The sequence below is a fragment of the Ascidia mentula genome, chromosome 1 (genome assembly GCF_947561715.1).
Source record: "Ascidia mentula chromosome 1, kaAscMent1.1, whole genome shotgun sequence".
Classification (NCBI taxonomy): Eukaryota; Metazoa; Chordata; class Ascidiacea; order Phlebobranchia; family Ascidiidae; genus Ascidia; species Ascidia mentula.
Genome location: NC_138566.1, coordinates 5,284,304 through 5,299,695, shown reverse-complemented (window position 1 = coordinate 5,299,695; position 15,392 = coordinate 5,284,304). Strand labels below are relative to the sequence as shown.

The 15,392-nt window shown below is 37.8% G+C and overlaps 1 protein-coding gene across 1 annotated transcript; it reads right to left on the bottom strand.

The window, feature by feature from the left end:
* Window positions 1-59: 59 nt before the first annotated feature.
* On the bottom strand, window positions 60-14,844 carry LOC145896151 (uncharacterized). Its single transcript, XM_082985054.1, has 45 exons — window positions 14,771-14,844; window positions 14,578-14,709; window positions 14,304-14,519; window positions 14,027-14,213; window positions 13,708-13,968; window positions 13,452-13,566; window positions 13,205-13,390; window positions 12,645-13,145; window positions 12,274-12,445; window positions 11,948-12,045; window positions 11,842-11,898; window positions 11,652-11,780; window positions 11,301-11,588; window positions 10,917-11,200; window positions 10,719-10,851; window positions 10,503-10,643; window positions 10,241-10,436; window positions 10,047-10,183; window positions 9,710-9,850; window positions 9,091-9,250; window positions 8,810-9,039; window positions 8,603-8,757; window positions 7,542-7,610; window positions 7,345-7,447; window positions 7,186-7,280; window positions 6,894-7,038; window positions 6,421-6,512; window positions 5,964-6,104; window positions 5,659-5,908; window positions 5,435-5,606; window positions 5,230-5,375; window positions 5,033-5,157; window positions 4,742-4,976; window positions 4,598-4,682; window positions 4,434-4,542; window positions 4,181-4,383; window positions 3,832-4,112; window positions 3,312-3,397; window positions 2,970-3,209; window positions 2,588-2,768; window positions 2,312-2,521; window positions 1,828-2,105; window positions 1,350-1,500; window positions 315-1,287; window positions 60-141 (listed from the first exon to the last, which is right to left on the bottom strand). Exons 1-45 carry the CDS (start codon window positions 14,842-14,844, stop codon window positions 60-62), a joined length of 8,445 nt encoding a protein of 2,814 aa, XP_082841180.1.
* Between the last annotated feature and the right edge of the window lie 548 nt (window positions 14,845-15,392).

Below are 15,392 nucleotides of genomic sequence, written 5' to 3'. Positions count from 1 at the left end.
CTGCTGTAATTTGAGCATACCCTCTTCGAGAAGAACTATTGAAGTAGAATAATGTCTGGTTATCCGGAATTGGGTGGTTTGGAGCAAATACTTCCGGAATGGAAAAATTTCCTATCATCAAAAAGCATTTTACTCGGGTTCCTGTGGTAATGCTCCATGAATGCTTATATGTGTCACCAAAAGAAACAACAGCTTCCTTGGGTGCAACAAGGTTGCGTATTTTTCTCACCACTACGGCAGTGGTATTTACTTGAAATGAGTTGAGGCGATTTTGACACCGAACGACAGTAGTATAGATTCCTTCAGTGAGATACCTATGGTAGGCAAACGGCAAAGGTGGGTGTTGGACAAAAATATTCTCTACGGGCGAACCATCTGTAAAGTCCCACTGACAATCCATTTTATATCCAGATAAGGCCACAGTTTCGATGCTAACCAGCACACCCGGCGCTGAAATAGGTTGTTTTATGTGATCCAACTTTACTTCTTGGATGGGGTTGAGAACAGTGTATTTTAGCATTGTCCGAACTGCGGAACTGTTTATTGCATTGTTTACAGATAGCACTAACTCGTACTCGCCTTGTTCCTCGTAGTAGTGACGAAGATGTAGAGAATATAGACTACGAATAACAGTGTAACTCTCATAAACGTACCCATCACCAAAGTTAACCACCAGCAGCACTACCTCATCCGGATCACATTCACAAACATTTTCCATAATTATATCATCTCTGTGGACGTCACAGCACATCAACTTCTTGATTGCTATTTCGAAACCTTGGTTAACTTCCAACTCAACAACATCACCTTCGTCGGCGGAATACAATTCAACTTCACTGACTGGAGACAGAGAGCTGATTACTCCTGGTCTTATTTCTGTCGAATATATCATGGCGTTGGTTGCACTACCACAGCTGTAAATCCCTCCATACTGAACCGCACCACAATAACTCTGATTTCTATAGTACGTGTAACGATTCCAATTCCTTATTGGGTCTGCTGTGTGCAAGTTCATAGATGATTCCGAACAATGCTGTGGATCGTTGATAGTGGCAATGTTTTGTGTTGTTACATTTGCAGCAAAGCAAATGCACTTTAGGGGTACGAGTAGTGTTACTGAAGAGTAAAATGCATGAGCACAAAACCGTCGGCAAGAACTTGGTTGCTCGTATGACCCAAAAGGGCGATTAAAATCAGAACTTAGGTTGAAATACTCATACATATTGTTGTGAAATTTGCTTGTGTAATCCGAGCCAAGGCCAGGTAAACATCCAAGTATAAAGGGATCTAAAAACAAGCAAATATTTTCGAGGAAACTAAAAGAGCATGAAAACAAACGCCAAAAGCACCTTTTGCAAACGGTGTTGAACAGACAACTCCCGTTGTATTAAAGAGTGCTGTTTCGTAGTGAAAACTAAGACCTTGCGAGGAATATTCAGCAACAGCTCGTGTTCCATCTATTGTCAGATAAGAGTCTCCATGAAGTAATGCGTTAAATGCCTATAAGTAAAAAAGATGGAAGGTACAATGGCCTATTGCGCAAGCACACAACTAATCTGGATGATTTTCCGTTATGGAAGATCTAAACAGACAGTGCAAAAACATAGCATGTTATCGCGCGTTATGGCAAGAAAGGCTCGATAAACACTTTTATTGCGAGACTCGCAAGATATTTTTGGAGATATTCTTGCTTTTTGTCATCAGTTGATCATATGATACAATGGCGTTGCAGCCAAGCTGGATCAAAGACAAAGAGCGCCAACATGCATTATTTTGTTTGTAGCGAACACTATTATCAATAAATGCCTAAAAACGTTCAAATCTTACCAGTGGGGAAACAAGTTGCTGAATGTGCTTCCATACCATTGATTTGCTTTCGTCTGAATACGTCAAGTCAAGAAAAAACGTGTAGTTATTTGTTTCGGAGGGCAAATTTGAATGAAGGAATTTTTTTATCTCTTCATACAACGCTAGCGAATTAATGTGAGGCAAAACAGCGTTTACTTCTGCGCAAGTGTTTGTCGCCGCCTCAAAATTGGCATTGGATGAAAACACTTTGTAGCAACTTTCACCAATCTGCTTCCAACCTTCTATGCAGCCAGAACCTTAGAGAATTCAATTTAAACTTATTTTATAAAATATTACAGTATTGTAAAATAGGCCTACTAACTTCTGTTTGAAATTATCGGTGAAAAGTGCTCTAAAGTGCAAATGTTATTATTTTAAAATCACAAGCAGAAGGACGTTATTGTGTACAATAAGTGACTAAAATGAAAGATGAACGAAGGTGTAGAATTATTGGTAAAATTACCTAAATTAAGAAAAGGTAAGCCATTGACTACCCCCTCCCAAAAATGTACTTCACCCATTTCAAAAGCACCGAAACCGCTTAGATGGTTGTTTCTCCTTCCGATTGTGGTTGTCAGAAACTGTGGGCTAGTGTGATTGTTATTTATTGACTGTACTCTTTCCCATACTGAAGTGCGGACGACAGGGATGTCGTTTATAAATATGCTCATTCCTGCATAAAATAGAGTGTTGTTACCTACTGTATATAATTAACATACCTGAACCAATCCACACCAACCTATATCCACATGCCAAGAGACTCTAACTAAGAAGTATTTTGACGAATAGGAAATAATGTTTAACCTCCATACACGTTGGCCATCCGAAACTTCTGCGTAATATCGCCAGTTTGATACATAGAAGTTGAATCCAGCAAACATAGGTGAATTGCCGCTGGATATAATAAAGCAAGCTCCATCCTGTCACAAATAAACAGCTGTGCTTTAAGCAGAGCTATTTTTCCAAAAAGAAATCATCCAAAAGTTAATGTAGACAGATATGTAAAGAAATAATCTCATTTATAAACGTTCTTTCAAAATCATATTACTCACAATCCTAAATTCAGAATTTTCGGAAAGTTTATCCTTTTAGGCAAACTGACATAGTTAAGTGTTATTTACCCGATTATTACATTCATGTGTCTTGATCCAGAACTGCAATGTAAATCCGTTGACACATATCGAAGGATTGAAAAAGCAATGTCCAAATGTCAATTTGCTGTTGTCAAGCTCCAGCCAACCGTATTTCAATTCAACAGGCAAGGATGAGTCTTCAAGATACTTTAAATTCCACAAACCAATATGTCGGTTAAAAGGAGCTCCGGTGAATGAAGAACTTATACGATTCGGGTTTCCTTTTTTCTGTATTTAACAAAGTTTTTTGAGTTTGGCTCTCTTGATGTCCAGAGAAAAATCTTGATTTGCCGCGTGTCTTATCACCAACAAGCATAACATATTGCTTACCACAAACACGAACGTTCCATCTCTGGACATCAGCGTTTCTTCATGGACTTGCATGTGAACTGGAGACGTGAGCATATTGATTTCATCTGGTAAAAACGCAGATGTTTTGGGTTTAATTGGAAATCATGTTCAAAATTGTATGAACAAATTGTACAAGTTTCAAAACCTATGTTTCAATTCGTCGGTTTGGACACATTTTATGTTTGTGGTTACTCAGTAAATTAGCTTACCAACCTGTGCTGTATTTACTATTTACTGCTAGTCACAAATGATTGTAAGCTGCCGTCGATTGCAGCCAGCATGTATAGTTTTTTAACCTGCCCGTACTGCCACTACACGCATTGCCCTAGATTGTTAGAAATAAATATTACACAAGAAAATCTGTTGACATATTTAAAGGGGTGGAAACAAAGACAATCAAGCACATTAGCATTCCAACTGCTCATAAACAACATTTTGGACAAGATTATCTTATATAATGAGACGTTCTATTGTAAATACAAAATCAACATGCATTTACCAGAAGCAACAACAGTATCCAGAGATTGGTCAATAAACCATACATCGCTGACTTGTGTCAGATCATCGTGTTCCATAATAACATTGTTCGAGTAAGTCACCAAAACTGGTCCCAACACCATTTCAGGAAATGGGTCGGAATAGTCATCTAAGTCATTCTTGCTTAGTACAGTGGCTTTCACGTCTTGACAATAATCTGGCCATCGTTTACAAAATAACCATCTTCCATTCTTTTTGTACTGGATCCAAAAGGTGACCGTTGAATGTTCTCTTATTAGCCAACTTAAATAAACAAATCAAATTAGCCTTGTTTGTTGCTTTTTTGAAGAAAAAAAGAAATAATAATTTACCTGATTTTGCCAAGTAGTGGGGTGTTGTACAAAAGGGACACCTCCCACATTATTTCTCCGTTTTCTTCAGTATCGGTTTGTGAAATTTGTGTGCGAAACCCAAAAGTATCGACCTGATAGAGCAAAGCGGAATGTGGAAGGTTTCCAAATATCAGAACATGATCGTTAACATCTAAACTACTTCGTTGTGAGGAAGGTGTAATCTATAGACATAGAATACGTGTTTATTCTGTAATATTACATGTTAATGAACCTTTGCCTTAATTTTAAATGATGCAGTGAATCCTTCGGTGCAAAATAATGTATTTCCCGGGCATTTGTTCACGAAACGTCCGCAACCTTTGTGATATTTGCCTTCAAATCTAGCAGATGAATTACGTTTGACAAAAACTTCAGGTCGAACTTACATTAACTTACACTTCACACGACTTGCCGCCTGGTAACGTATAATCATACGATTGAGGAGTGTCGTTCACCCATAGGTACCTAATTGGTTTCGGGCCTAGAATGCGAAATTTTGGTTGGCGACAGAATTATGTTTTAAGTTATCCCAGTGTTCACCTAAAGGGTATTGGCTATTTTCTTCCATTAGAGCCTCATCAAAGATTGCCATTTCGTCTAGATCAAATACGCCATCGCCCAATAAGCTGCCAATGACAAGGGTTGAAGAATGGCATGGCGGAATCTTTCCATGGAACGAATGAACACTTTCCGATCCCTGGTTATGCTCTCGGGAGTCAACAAATAGACGCATTGTTTCCAGCGAGCTTACATTAAACCATACATTTGTCCATTTCTGATGTATCAAAATAATAGAAAAAGGAACACTAAAGAAGTAAGTTACAGTTTTACCCTCAACATAAGGGGGTATTTTTGGACCAAAACACGGTTTTCCGTTTTCAAAACAAAATTGATAACTTTTTCTGTGGAAATAAATATTCCCCAGCCTGTACACGATGCGTTGTTTGTTATTCCACCTAATAAAACAACAATGAATTTGAACAATGTTAACCCGTTTGACCATTGTAGATACTCGATTTATTTCTTACCGGCATTTATGACAAGCATGTCTTGTTTAGAAGGCCAGTCAATGAGGCGTATCCAGAAAGAAACTGTCAAGCCGTATTTGCAAGCGTTTGTGCCGAAAAGTCTTCCCCAGCATTCATTACCTGAGGTGTAAGCTTCATTTCCCTCCCTAACAAACAATTTTCTACAATCAGATATTTGAATTGCATTTAGTTTTTTTTAACTCACCGGAATCTCAAAGCCCGTCTTAAAATCCCTGTGATTACTTGGGGATAAGATGAGTTTACCCATCTCCACATAAGTCCTCTCCATTTCAATGCTGGCCCTTCTTTTGCGAAATTTAGTTCATAGGAAGGTGCGCCAAGGTTGAGCATTTCATCGAAGGTACAATACAGAGGTTCTGAAAGAACATATATTGAATGTGCAAAAGTTGAAAAAAAAACATTAAAAACCTGCGAACGGCAAGGGAAGGGCGATTGAAACGTGGAGGGGATCATCTTGCAAGTTTACGGTCTGGTTAATTGGACAATAAAAAAATTCTTTAATAGATTGTCGACATATCAAAACAGCACTTCCAACAGAGTCGTTCGAGTTTTGTTGGGGTAAACTTATACCGACAGGTTTTAACCAGGCAAACAGAACATTCCATTTATCATTCAACCATTTTCCGTTTGATATTATTGTGAAAAAATTTATAGATGTCTGTGAAAAAACAGTTTCTTCACAGGACTGACAAAGTCGCAGCAATTAAACCGACCGTTAACACTTCCTTCACTGGTTTGAGGTTGGCATCCAATCCTGATTCAAGCGAAAGATTAAACAAAATATTGCCTTGTTTGTCAAATCCTGTAATGTCAATAGATCCGAGCAAAGCTTGACGGTTGCTTGAATCAGACAACTATAAATATAATAAACAGCATCAATACGCAGCAAGCAGTTCGTTTGCAGAGCAGTTATTTTGAACTAACAAGAATAAGTCAGTATAGGGAACCCAACAGATCGACATCGACCGGAACGGTACCACAAAGTGGAATTTAGTGTGCCTGCTAGTGTAGAAGCTAGCACAGTGCCACTGTCAAAAAGCTGCACTGATGATACCTTACAGGTCGAAACAGTACGTGTACTGCAGCTCGCCAATATTATAGCTTTTTTTGCACATATAAGAATAAGCCACTTTTAGAAAAAGTACAAACTATTTCTTAGTTCTTACTTACTGCTACAGATTTTCTATTGATAAAAAGTTTGGCAAACCCCGGAAATATGCCAGGTGGATAGGAAAAGACTTCAACCAGTACGTCTGACATACCTAAACGTTTAGGTTTGGGTTACTAATTACTTTTGTATATCTGATATATTTTTAAACATTTACCGGCGGCAAAGTTTCTTATATTCCAGTTGGCAGTGACGGAAATCCGTGTAAGTTATTGGGGGCACAATCACCACACAAAGAAAATAACACAGCTCGTTTCTTAGAAGATGTTTAAGTGTTTAGTTACAACATTATTTGTCACGTAAATTTTATTTTCAAAGGGAGTTTAAAACACCGAACTTTAAAAATTTGATTTTTTTGCGGGAAAGTCCCCTGCGTCCCCCCCCCTTGATTTCCGCCCACGCCAGGTAATGGTGTTATCATAAACAATACAAACACATTTGGTTTCTATAGTTACTGTCATTTTTAAAGACTTGCTTGGAACCAGTTTGCAGATTATTCCAGCTTTATCTGCAACCGACACAAGTGTTTCCAAACAGGCCGTTTGGTAAAAATCGTTAGATTCCATAAAAAAGCAAAGATGAGAGTTTGCGAGGGTTGTGTAGTTTTTGCAGCCGTAAGTCTGAAAAAGATTGTACAATTTTTTTTATCAGTAAAAGATTGTACAATCAATCAATAGTTTTTCACCATTGCAACAAATATTACAAACATGTCTGACTAAAATCCAAAACATTACACACTGGTGTGCGAGGTGTAATTATAAACTTACACATGATGAACGGTCGATCCAATACGCAGCTGTGGATAAGGGATCAATTCTAAGCCCAATCCACGCGGAGGTCATTGAATTATTGTTCAAAATATCTGTTTGTAAAAAATATCATTGTTTGTGTTATTAGGCTGATATCGTATACAACTTATGAAATACCGTTTGCAAAGTTAACTTCTTGTTTTGAATGAAATGAAACCAAATGCGAACCAAGAGAAGAGCAGTGTTCTTCAGCTTGATAAAAATTTAACCCGTTGATTACCTGAAATTTTGTAATTTTATGCTTAAGAAATTTGAAACTTATATTTCTCGTAAGATTATTCATATAGCCTTTTCAATAATTTTATCAAACTTACCTTCACAAAATAACAGCTGTTTTCCAACCTTTTCCACCCAATGGGACAAGTGGTTAATTCTTCGCAAATCTGTTTGAATTATATTGTTTATGTAAAGAAACAAATTTAGAAAGCGTAGCAGCGTTCTATGGCAAAAAAAATTTTGCAAAATAAACAGTTTTGAACTCGTCAATAATGTGAAACTTTATGTGCGGATACCACAGTAACCATGAATCTATGGTTGTTGAGTCGACAACAGGAACGACGTAAACAAGTAAAGAATACAAACTAACGCAACATCTAACCTGTGCAAGTTATGGCATTTACGTTGGTCAGACTAAAAATAGTTTCTCAAAGCAAAGGACACAACATAGGTCAGGCTGGATCATGACAATAGGCAAAACGGGGAATACCGACAAGACGGCCCTGGGCCACTATCACTTAAGCGCGCCAACACCAACCTGTTGACAGCTGTTTAGCAATGACATTTGTGGGACAACAAATGATAAACGGGCTGGATGTTTGATGACATTTGTCCTTCGATTGCAATTTTCTTTATTGGTTTTATCATTGCTCTTATCACGTTCTGTGTTGTATTTACGTCGTGCGTTCGTGCTGCGGTGTTGTTGCGTTGCGTGTTCATGTCATTCGCCCAATTTTATCTCAGCGCTACTGGAGTTACAACGCCTTCCATTGCAGTGTGGTGCATTGAAAGGGCAGCAGTGCAGCATATTTAGCTTTCTACTTCAGGTTTATTTAATCCTTTTATTCTTTTGTTTATTTTACCAACTTCCGTATAGCTTTCTGTGTTCACTTGCAATTTCGCATTTGCCGAAACTAAAGTCGCCCGTGAAGGCGAAATCGATTTTTCGACATCAATAAATCAGCTGACTTCAATTTGAAACTGATAGTTTCACATTATTGACTACTTATCAACATAAATTGGTGTCGCTGATAAAATGGCAATGCCTAGTAGAGAAAAAGATAGTGGCACAACTAAGGTACCAGTTTTAAACTAACGTGTTTCTTAATGTAAAATCATCGCCGTGGAGATTTTGAAGTATTACACGGATAGATTTTACCTGTCCGTCTCCTGTAAATCCACTTCGGCACTGACACCAATACGACCCAATTCCGTTGATGCAATCGGCGTTTTCGTGACACCTTTCTTTTTCACACAGGTTCAAATTTTTTACACATGCAATCACTTGGTTTTGTACTTGATGTCTTGTGGGCACTAGAAACGGATTCGAAATGTTTCATGATGTTTATCACACGAAACAACACACCTCTCCAAAGTCGTTGGCACAGCGAAAGAAAGCTATTGTTTTGATCATCGTCACAATGCACAGCTACTACAGTTCCATTCATTATAGCAAGACAAAGCTCTTCTTCAAGTGGTACAATGCTTTGCGCGATAGGAAGGCCATTTCGCGACACGAACCTTGCGGATATTTCATCATATTGGAAAGCAGTCCACATTTTTGTGTTACTATTTGTCCATTTGTTCAATAGAAATCTGAATACGCATTTTCAAAACGTATACGTGAATTTCCACTAACCAACAAACCTGGATGCATTTTCTTCTAACAGATCAAAAAATGCCAACTCCCCGCCCAAACCCCAACAGTGCTGTCTCGCAGCTTTGATCGATGACGCATTTTGCTCGGTTATTTTATATTTAAATCCACTAAACGGTGTGGTAATCCAATGATCATCACGAAACTCATCTACAAAAACAAGTCCTAGTTAATAATATATAGTTATGTTTTAAGTAATGTTTCATGCAATGGCATGATCGCCCCACTCCGCAGGTCCTTACTTGGCGATCACAGCTATCGTATCAAGATGAAGTTTACAGATTTCGCAGACCAGGCATTGCAGCCAAGCTGGATCAAGCCTACTTATATGTGAAGGTTGCCTGGCAAGTTGTGCGCTTGCGCACCAGTGTAGCATGGCCACAGTCTACTGCGTGAAACCGCTGAGCTTCTGTAGCTCAGTTGGTAGAGCATTGGGCCTGGTTAGTCCAGGGTCGTGAGTTCGAACTTCACCGGAAACTTGATTTTTCAGATCTGATCTAGCTTGACTGCAAAGCTTGTAAATCTCATGATGTAGGTAAACACAACTTTTTCTTCCCTAAATTGCTTTTCAAATCATATCAACACAAATATTTTCGTAAAAATACGAACCAAATGACCAATCCCTGTAACACATCCCAGTCCCATTTGTCAATTCTTCATAGCAGCAGCCTTGTAAGATGCATTCAACTTTGCTAAGGTATTTATTTGGATCACATGATTCTCTTAAACCTTCGGCAATGTTGCAGTGATCTGTTTGACATAAAATGTGATTTGCGGTATATCATAGGAAAGATTCACACTGCTAATCGTAAGATATGAAATTCAAAGTAAAAATATATGTTAATACCTGCCAAGCGTTGACAAAGTACTTTTGGTAATTGAAGCATACAACTGACATCATTCCAACTTCCCGCAAAAAAAGAAACGCAATTCTCCGAGGAAGAACCGTTTGCATTCACTACAAAAGAAACGTTCTTTTTGTGCAACGTCACATATTTTCCTTCCGTATCTTCGTCAGTTATTCCAACAAAAACACCTCTTGAATTAGAAAATTTTTCACCAAATACAGTAAATTCGATATATCTGTAAAATAAATAACCCATTCACATTTATAAATTCTTCCAAAATATTGCAACATACCGTGTTTCGATAATGCTATCAAAACCGACATATGCTATATCTGCCCCCTCACGAAAGCAGGTTTTTCTAGCAAGTTGCATGTTTGTCTGTGATGGGTCGGTCAAAACAATTGAATCAGAAACATTTACGTTGAGCACCGTGTACTCGTAACTACTATATATGGATTTCACCCAGCCGTCTTCAGTAAGAAAATTGTCTAAACAAATATTGCAGCGCATCAAACAAACGATTGCATTTGAACGTCACAAACAAAACCGCCCACCAGTTCGCCTTTTCCCGAAACAGTTTGGATAATCCAATGAAGTGGCATGATAGCAATAACCCGCCTTGAGACAATTTTCCTTATCTAAGTTTGTTGCTGCAGCTTTTCTGTATTGTACTCTTATGTCGCAATCTGCCAAGTCTGTCCCAGAAAATTTAAGTTTATGTAAATAAAAATGTAGCAACACTTTCCCAAATAAAACAACAGAGTTCGTACCTGCCAATAATCTAAACTTTGATTCTGTTACTAAACCGTAACCCAAAGTCAACATATTATTTACATATTGCATGTACCAGCTTTGCTTTAAAGCTAATTGAAATGTCTCAAAGGAACCATGGGCATCTTCAACCTGCACATTGTGTTTATGTTGCAAGTTGTTTTGGTTTTACAGAACAAATAGAGAAAAACATATACCCTTTTGAATATAAATCTGGTTGCGTTTTTGAAGTAATAACTTGTTTCCGCCAAATTGCTTCTGCCGTCCTGTGGAGCGTTTAAATAAATGTTCTTGCTCGGCAACCAAATAGTAACTATTTGTTCCAGAGACTGGTTGTCATGGACAATAAGAAAAAAAACATCCATATCAAGGGTAGTAAATGCTAAAAGACCATTGTCGTTTATTCTTAAACCGACAGTCAAGTTGTTGAGAGGGTGAATCGTAAACGGGCCAACCATACGTGTTGGATCAGTTGTATCGTCTGCAATACAAATTACAGACCTGGTTGTTGTATTGCACTGAATAGATTTAATGAAAGTCGAGCATATGTTATTATTAACGCACGAAAAAATGAGTTTAACCTGGTATTTCGTAAACTTGATTTGCAAGAAAACCTCCTTTGCCGTCGTTTAAACAGTTCAAAGAAACAGTCCCCGTAAAATCATCCACTCTACTACCGGCTATGCACTGTCCGCCACTTTGTAACGCAAAAACTTGAAAGCCAAGCGATCGAGAAGCAATGTAACATTTAACCAAGGTATTGCTTCGGTCTTGGTACGGATCATCTAAATAAGGTGAAATTCCTTCCAACAAAACGGTGTCAGAACCAGTTTCATTGTGCCACCAACATCCATGATTTAAAAGAGTGACTGTATATGAATAAAATAGAAATTAAAACAATAATAATGCACAAAAGTAACGAAAATCGTCACCGTCGTGTGAACCAAACTTGGTGTAACATTTATTATTTCTCGAGTTGAAAAAGCACCCCATTTGCTTGCAGGCTTCAGGGATAACTGAGCTTTGTGAACATAACCAATCACCAGGTAGTGCACTTTGTTCTATGTCAAGATTGCATTAGTTAGTTAGGTAATACTTAACTTGTAAAAAGCCAGCGCCTACCTATTGTAATAGTCTTTCGAGATGGGTGTTGTTTTGGAAAATGGTTTGGCCCCGATTCTAAACACAAAGCGTGAATACAACGAACAAAAGCTAATTCAATGCTTACGTGTTGCGCGCAAAATTCCACTTGCTCCAGTTAAACTTGCAACTGAGTTGTTTGTTAGTCCGTAGTAGTTAGCTCCGTAACAATACGCTCCCCCAAATCTGTATGTTGACATTATTTAGGCGCAGAAACATAAATGAAAATTTAACCCAAGCTGGATCAGTCACTCATCTCCCTCCGACTTGTCGGAAAAAGATGGCTGATCCAGTTTGGCGAAATACGAGATCTGAGATTGATAGCCAAGTAAGGGCCTGGACAGTGGGCAGTCCTACCTTGTCATGCTGTAGCATGACAGATTTCTGCGTTACAAAATTAATTTTGAGACTCACTGGGTAACCGCATATTGAAACACAAAACAGTCTTTTGTTTCGGAGCACATTTCAGCGCAATGCACTTCCGGATAAGTGGTGGTTGTCGAAATTATTGCAAGTTTCATCCAAGCCAGGTTTTCATCCGTGAATACGTTTGGTGCATTTGGTAAAATATCCCAGACGAATGAATCTAAATCGTTAAACGGTAAAAAATATTTATTTGTCAAAAAAATTATTTTGTCCAAAAACTTTCTTTTGATGATTAACTAAACAAAACGAAGTTAAATAAACGTGATCAATACGTCACAAATAAATTTGCATGTTGTGTCATCAGTAAAATAAGAACAAAAATCAGGTAACGTTACACATTTTTTTTATTGCATACTTACATTTTTCGCAGACGTACATGGTTCTTATCGAACATGCCAAATTTTTTAAGCCATAATGTTTGCTGCCATTTTCTATATTTCCCAAAACGACACAACTCGAGTTTTTCTCTGCCTCCTCATTCGATTCATACAAAATATTAGTTAGATACAGTTTAATCGGATCTGACATATTTAACGAAATTTGAGTTTTCTGGTCGGTGTCTCCGCTACTCTCCGCGGAATCAATCTGCTTTGCAACGGAAATCGAAGAACCATCTTCCCACAACCATTCGCCGTTGTTGTTCAATCTACCTCCGATCCAAAAGTTTAGGGTCTCGTTTGAACTTCCTACTGCCGCATTTATCCAGTTCACAATAAAGTGATAAAGTTCTGATGACTGAACAAACGCGAGATGAGATTTCTCGTTTTTCCCACCGTAACGACTACACTGCGACGATGCTTCTTCGTAACTATGCAGTGAGCTAACTATAGTGTAACTCCGCCCCATGAAAGTCTGCCAATCTGGAATAAATATATTGTAGAATAATATGAGGAAATTGAGCACTTGTGCACCAGTTTACTGTTAGAAGAGTATTGAAGATATTGATTGACGCCATTTTCTGGTTTTTGAATAGGGGAAGAACCGAAGCTGTTGCAAGTTTTTTCGCCATCGCTGTTTTTCCGTGATCCAGTAATTATTTGAGGCGATAAACAACCGTCTTTAACCAGCAACGTTTCATTGCATGGAATATCGTTTTTTATTAAATCTGTAAACGAAGACTATATGTTAAATGTCTGACCGTGTGATAAATACAACACAAAACCCACTTGGAATGCAATCGTGAGTCAGGTAAGTTGTTCCATTGGCATCCACAGCTATAAGTATGTTCGATGCTGACCAAGATGTAAAAATTTTTCTTATCCCTCGCTTCAGGTTATTAATCTAAAAAAGTGTTCATTCACATAAAGTGTCGAAAGAAACATATCTGATTTTTATATCCTCGTACTCTTGCAGAGATTTCAATATAAATGAGACAATGCACTAATTATCGAAATGATTCTAGATATTGAATCTGTCAAATACCTGATAAATCACGCGCATGCTGTCATGCAGAAGATAAAAGTTTCCGTCAATATCCAGTCCAACGACAACAACCATCGACAGATGATAAAATGACGTGACTGACAAAAAGTTTACGTTGCTTTTAGTATAGTTCGTAACTTGAGCTGTGCTTTGATATGCCGGTACAATGTCCACATTAAAGTTTAAGCGAATTGCAAATAGAACGTCACTAAACGAGCTGCTCGAATGTATGCTGGAGAAAAGTGTTGTAACGACGCTATGCTAAAAATACAGTTTTAGTTCAGCAAAAAATATATACTATGTCACTTATGCCTCTGACCTTTTTCCACTTGTTCCATAGCCAAACAGCTTTGGCGACGTGTAAATTAGAATTCAAATATAAAAACTTTGTGTGCAACCTTTCAAAGTGGTTAGTTCCAAAGATTTTGTTTAGTGAAAGCGAAATTGTTTGTTTTTCAATATAATCTATGTTCAGTTTTGCATCACAAATTTTGTTTGTTCCATTCCTTTTAAACACAGTTTATTTAATATACTTTAACTACAAAACATTCTGTTACAAAATATAACATATTTTTCTATGTGTCTTTGTAACTTACTCTGTGTCCGTACAGTTCTTTAGCTGATAATCGGCGGCTTGAAGCCAATGAAGAAATCCACCGAACAGGTTATAATCGGCAATCCGATAAATATTTGTCTCACCTTCCTCCCAAATATCTCGCACTGCGTAAAAATGCCCTAATGTGTATGTAATTGACCTCGATTTGAAAGGCAAGGGAATGGCAAATTGGTTCCGACAGTTGTCTATGCTTGACCTAAATGCAAGTATAATCTTTAAATAATTTTGGAAAAAAACACAGCTATTGCCTGCACCTCCAGCACAAGGTAGTTGTAAGACGTTCATCATTTGGGATCACAAGAAAACCAGCCGGAAAATAATATCCCTCGTCTACAGCCAAAATGCTTTCTGGTCTCGATTGACAATTTGATTGGAACCACGTGCATCTACGAAATGCGAACAACAATCAATATCTATCAATTTAAAAAGACAATAATAATAACGTACTGGCTTGCTGCTCCCAGGACACCGAACCAACAAAACAGGTCAATATACACAATTACCATACAAACCAAGTGCATGGTTAATAGTGATTCCTAGTCTTGATCGTAAATTCGAACACCTTACTGACTACAGACAAATTTATACCATGGCATTTTGACCAAAACGGACTTGGTTTTTCATTATTCTCATTCTGGTCCACCCACGCTATAAATACATGTGGATTTAATCATTCAGTATGCTACTGTGAGCCAAAAACCCACATGAAATTTTAATGAAGTTTAGTTTAATAAGCTTCAAGTACAATTTCAATGCTTTGTTGGGGGGATATTGACAAAGACATCGGTACAGCCCAACAACAAAAAGGCACGGGATAATGAATCAATGAAAAAGAGCAAGTTAATTTTGACCTTTTACTAGGAAACCGGTTTCACCCGTAACACTCTTGTAGTACACAAAAGAAGGATGTCTGAAAAGGAAACCGATTAACCTTGAACATTTCTATCCTGTCCTCATAGACGCGACGTGGAAATAACAGAAAAAAATTTGGGGATATAACGAAAATGCCTCGATTAAACGTTGTTTAAGACAAAACATACCGAAAATAAGACGCCGGAAGACTAAATAA

What these genes read in the sequence shown, in the direction of transcription:
- LOC145896151 (XM_082985054.1), bottom strand. Translation starts at nt 14,844, where the DNA reads ATGCACTTGGTTTGTATGGTAATTGTGTATATTGACCTGTTTTGTTGG. An exon ending in CATGTACGTCTGCGAAAAAT is followed by an intron (nt 12,446 to 12,644) that starts GTAAGTATGCAA and finishes TTAACGATTTAG; the next exon opens with ATTCATTCGTCTGGGATATT. An exon ending in AATACCCCCTTATGTTGAGG is followed by an intron (nt 4,977 to 5,032) that starts GTAAAACTGTAA and finishes TTGATACATCAG; the next exon opens with AAATGGACAAATGTATGGTT.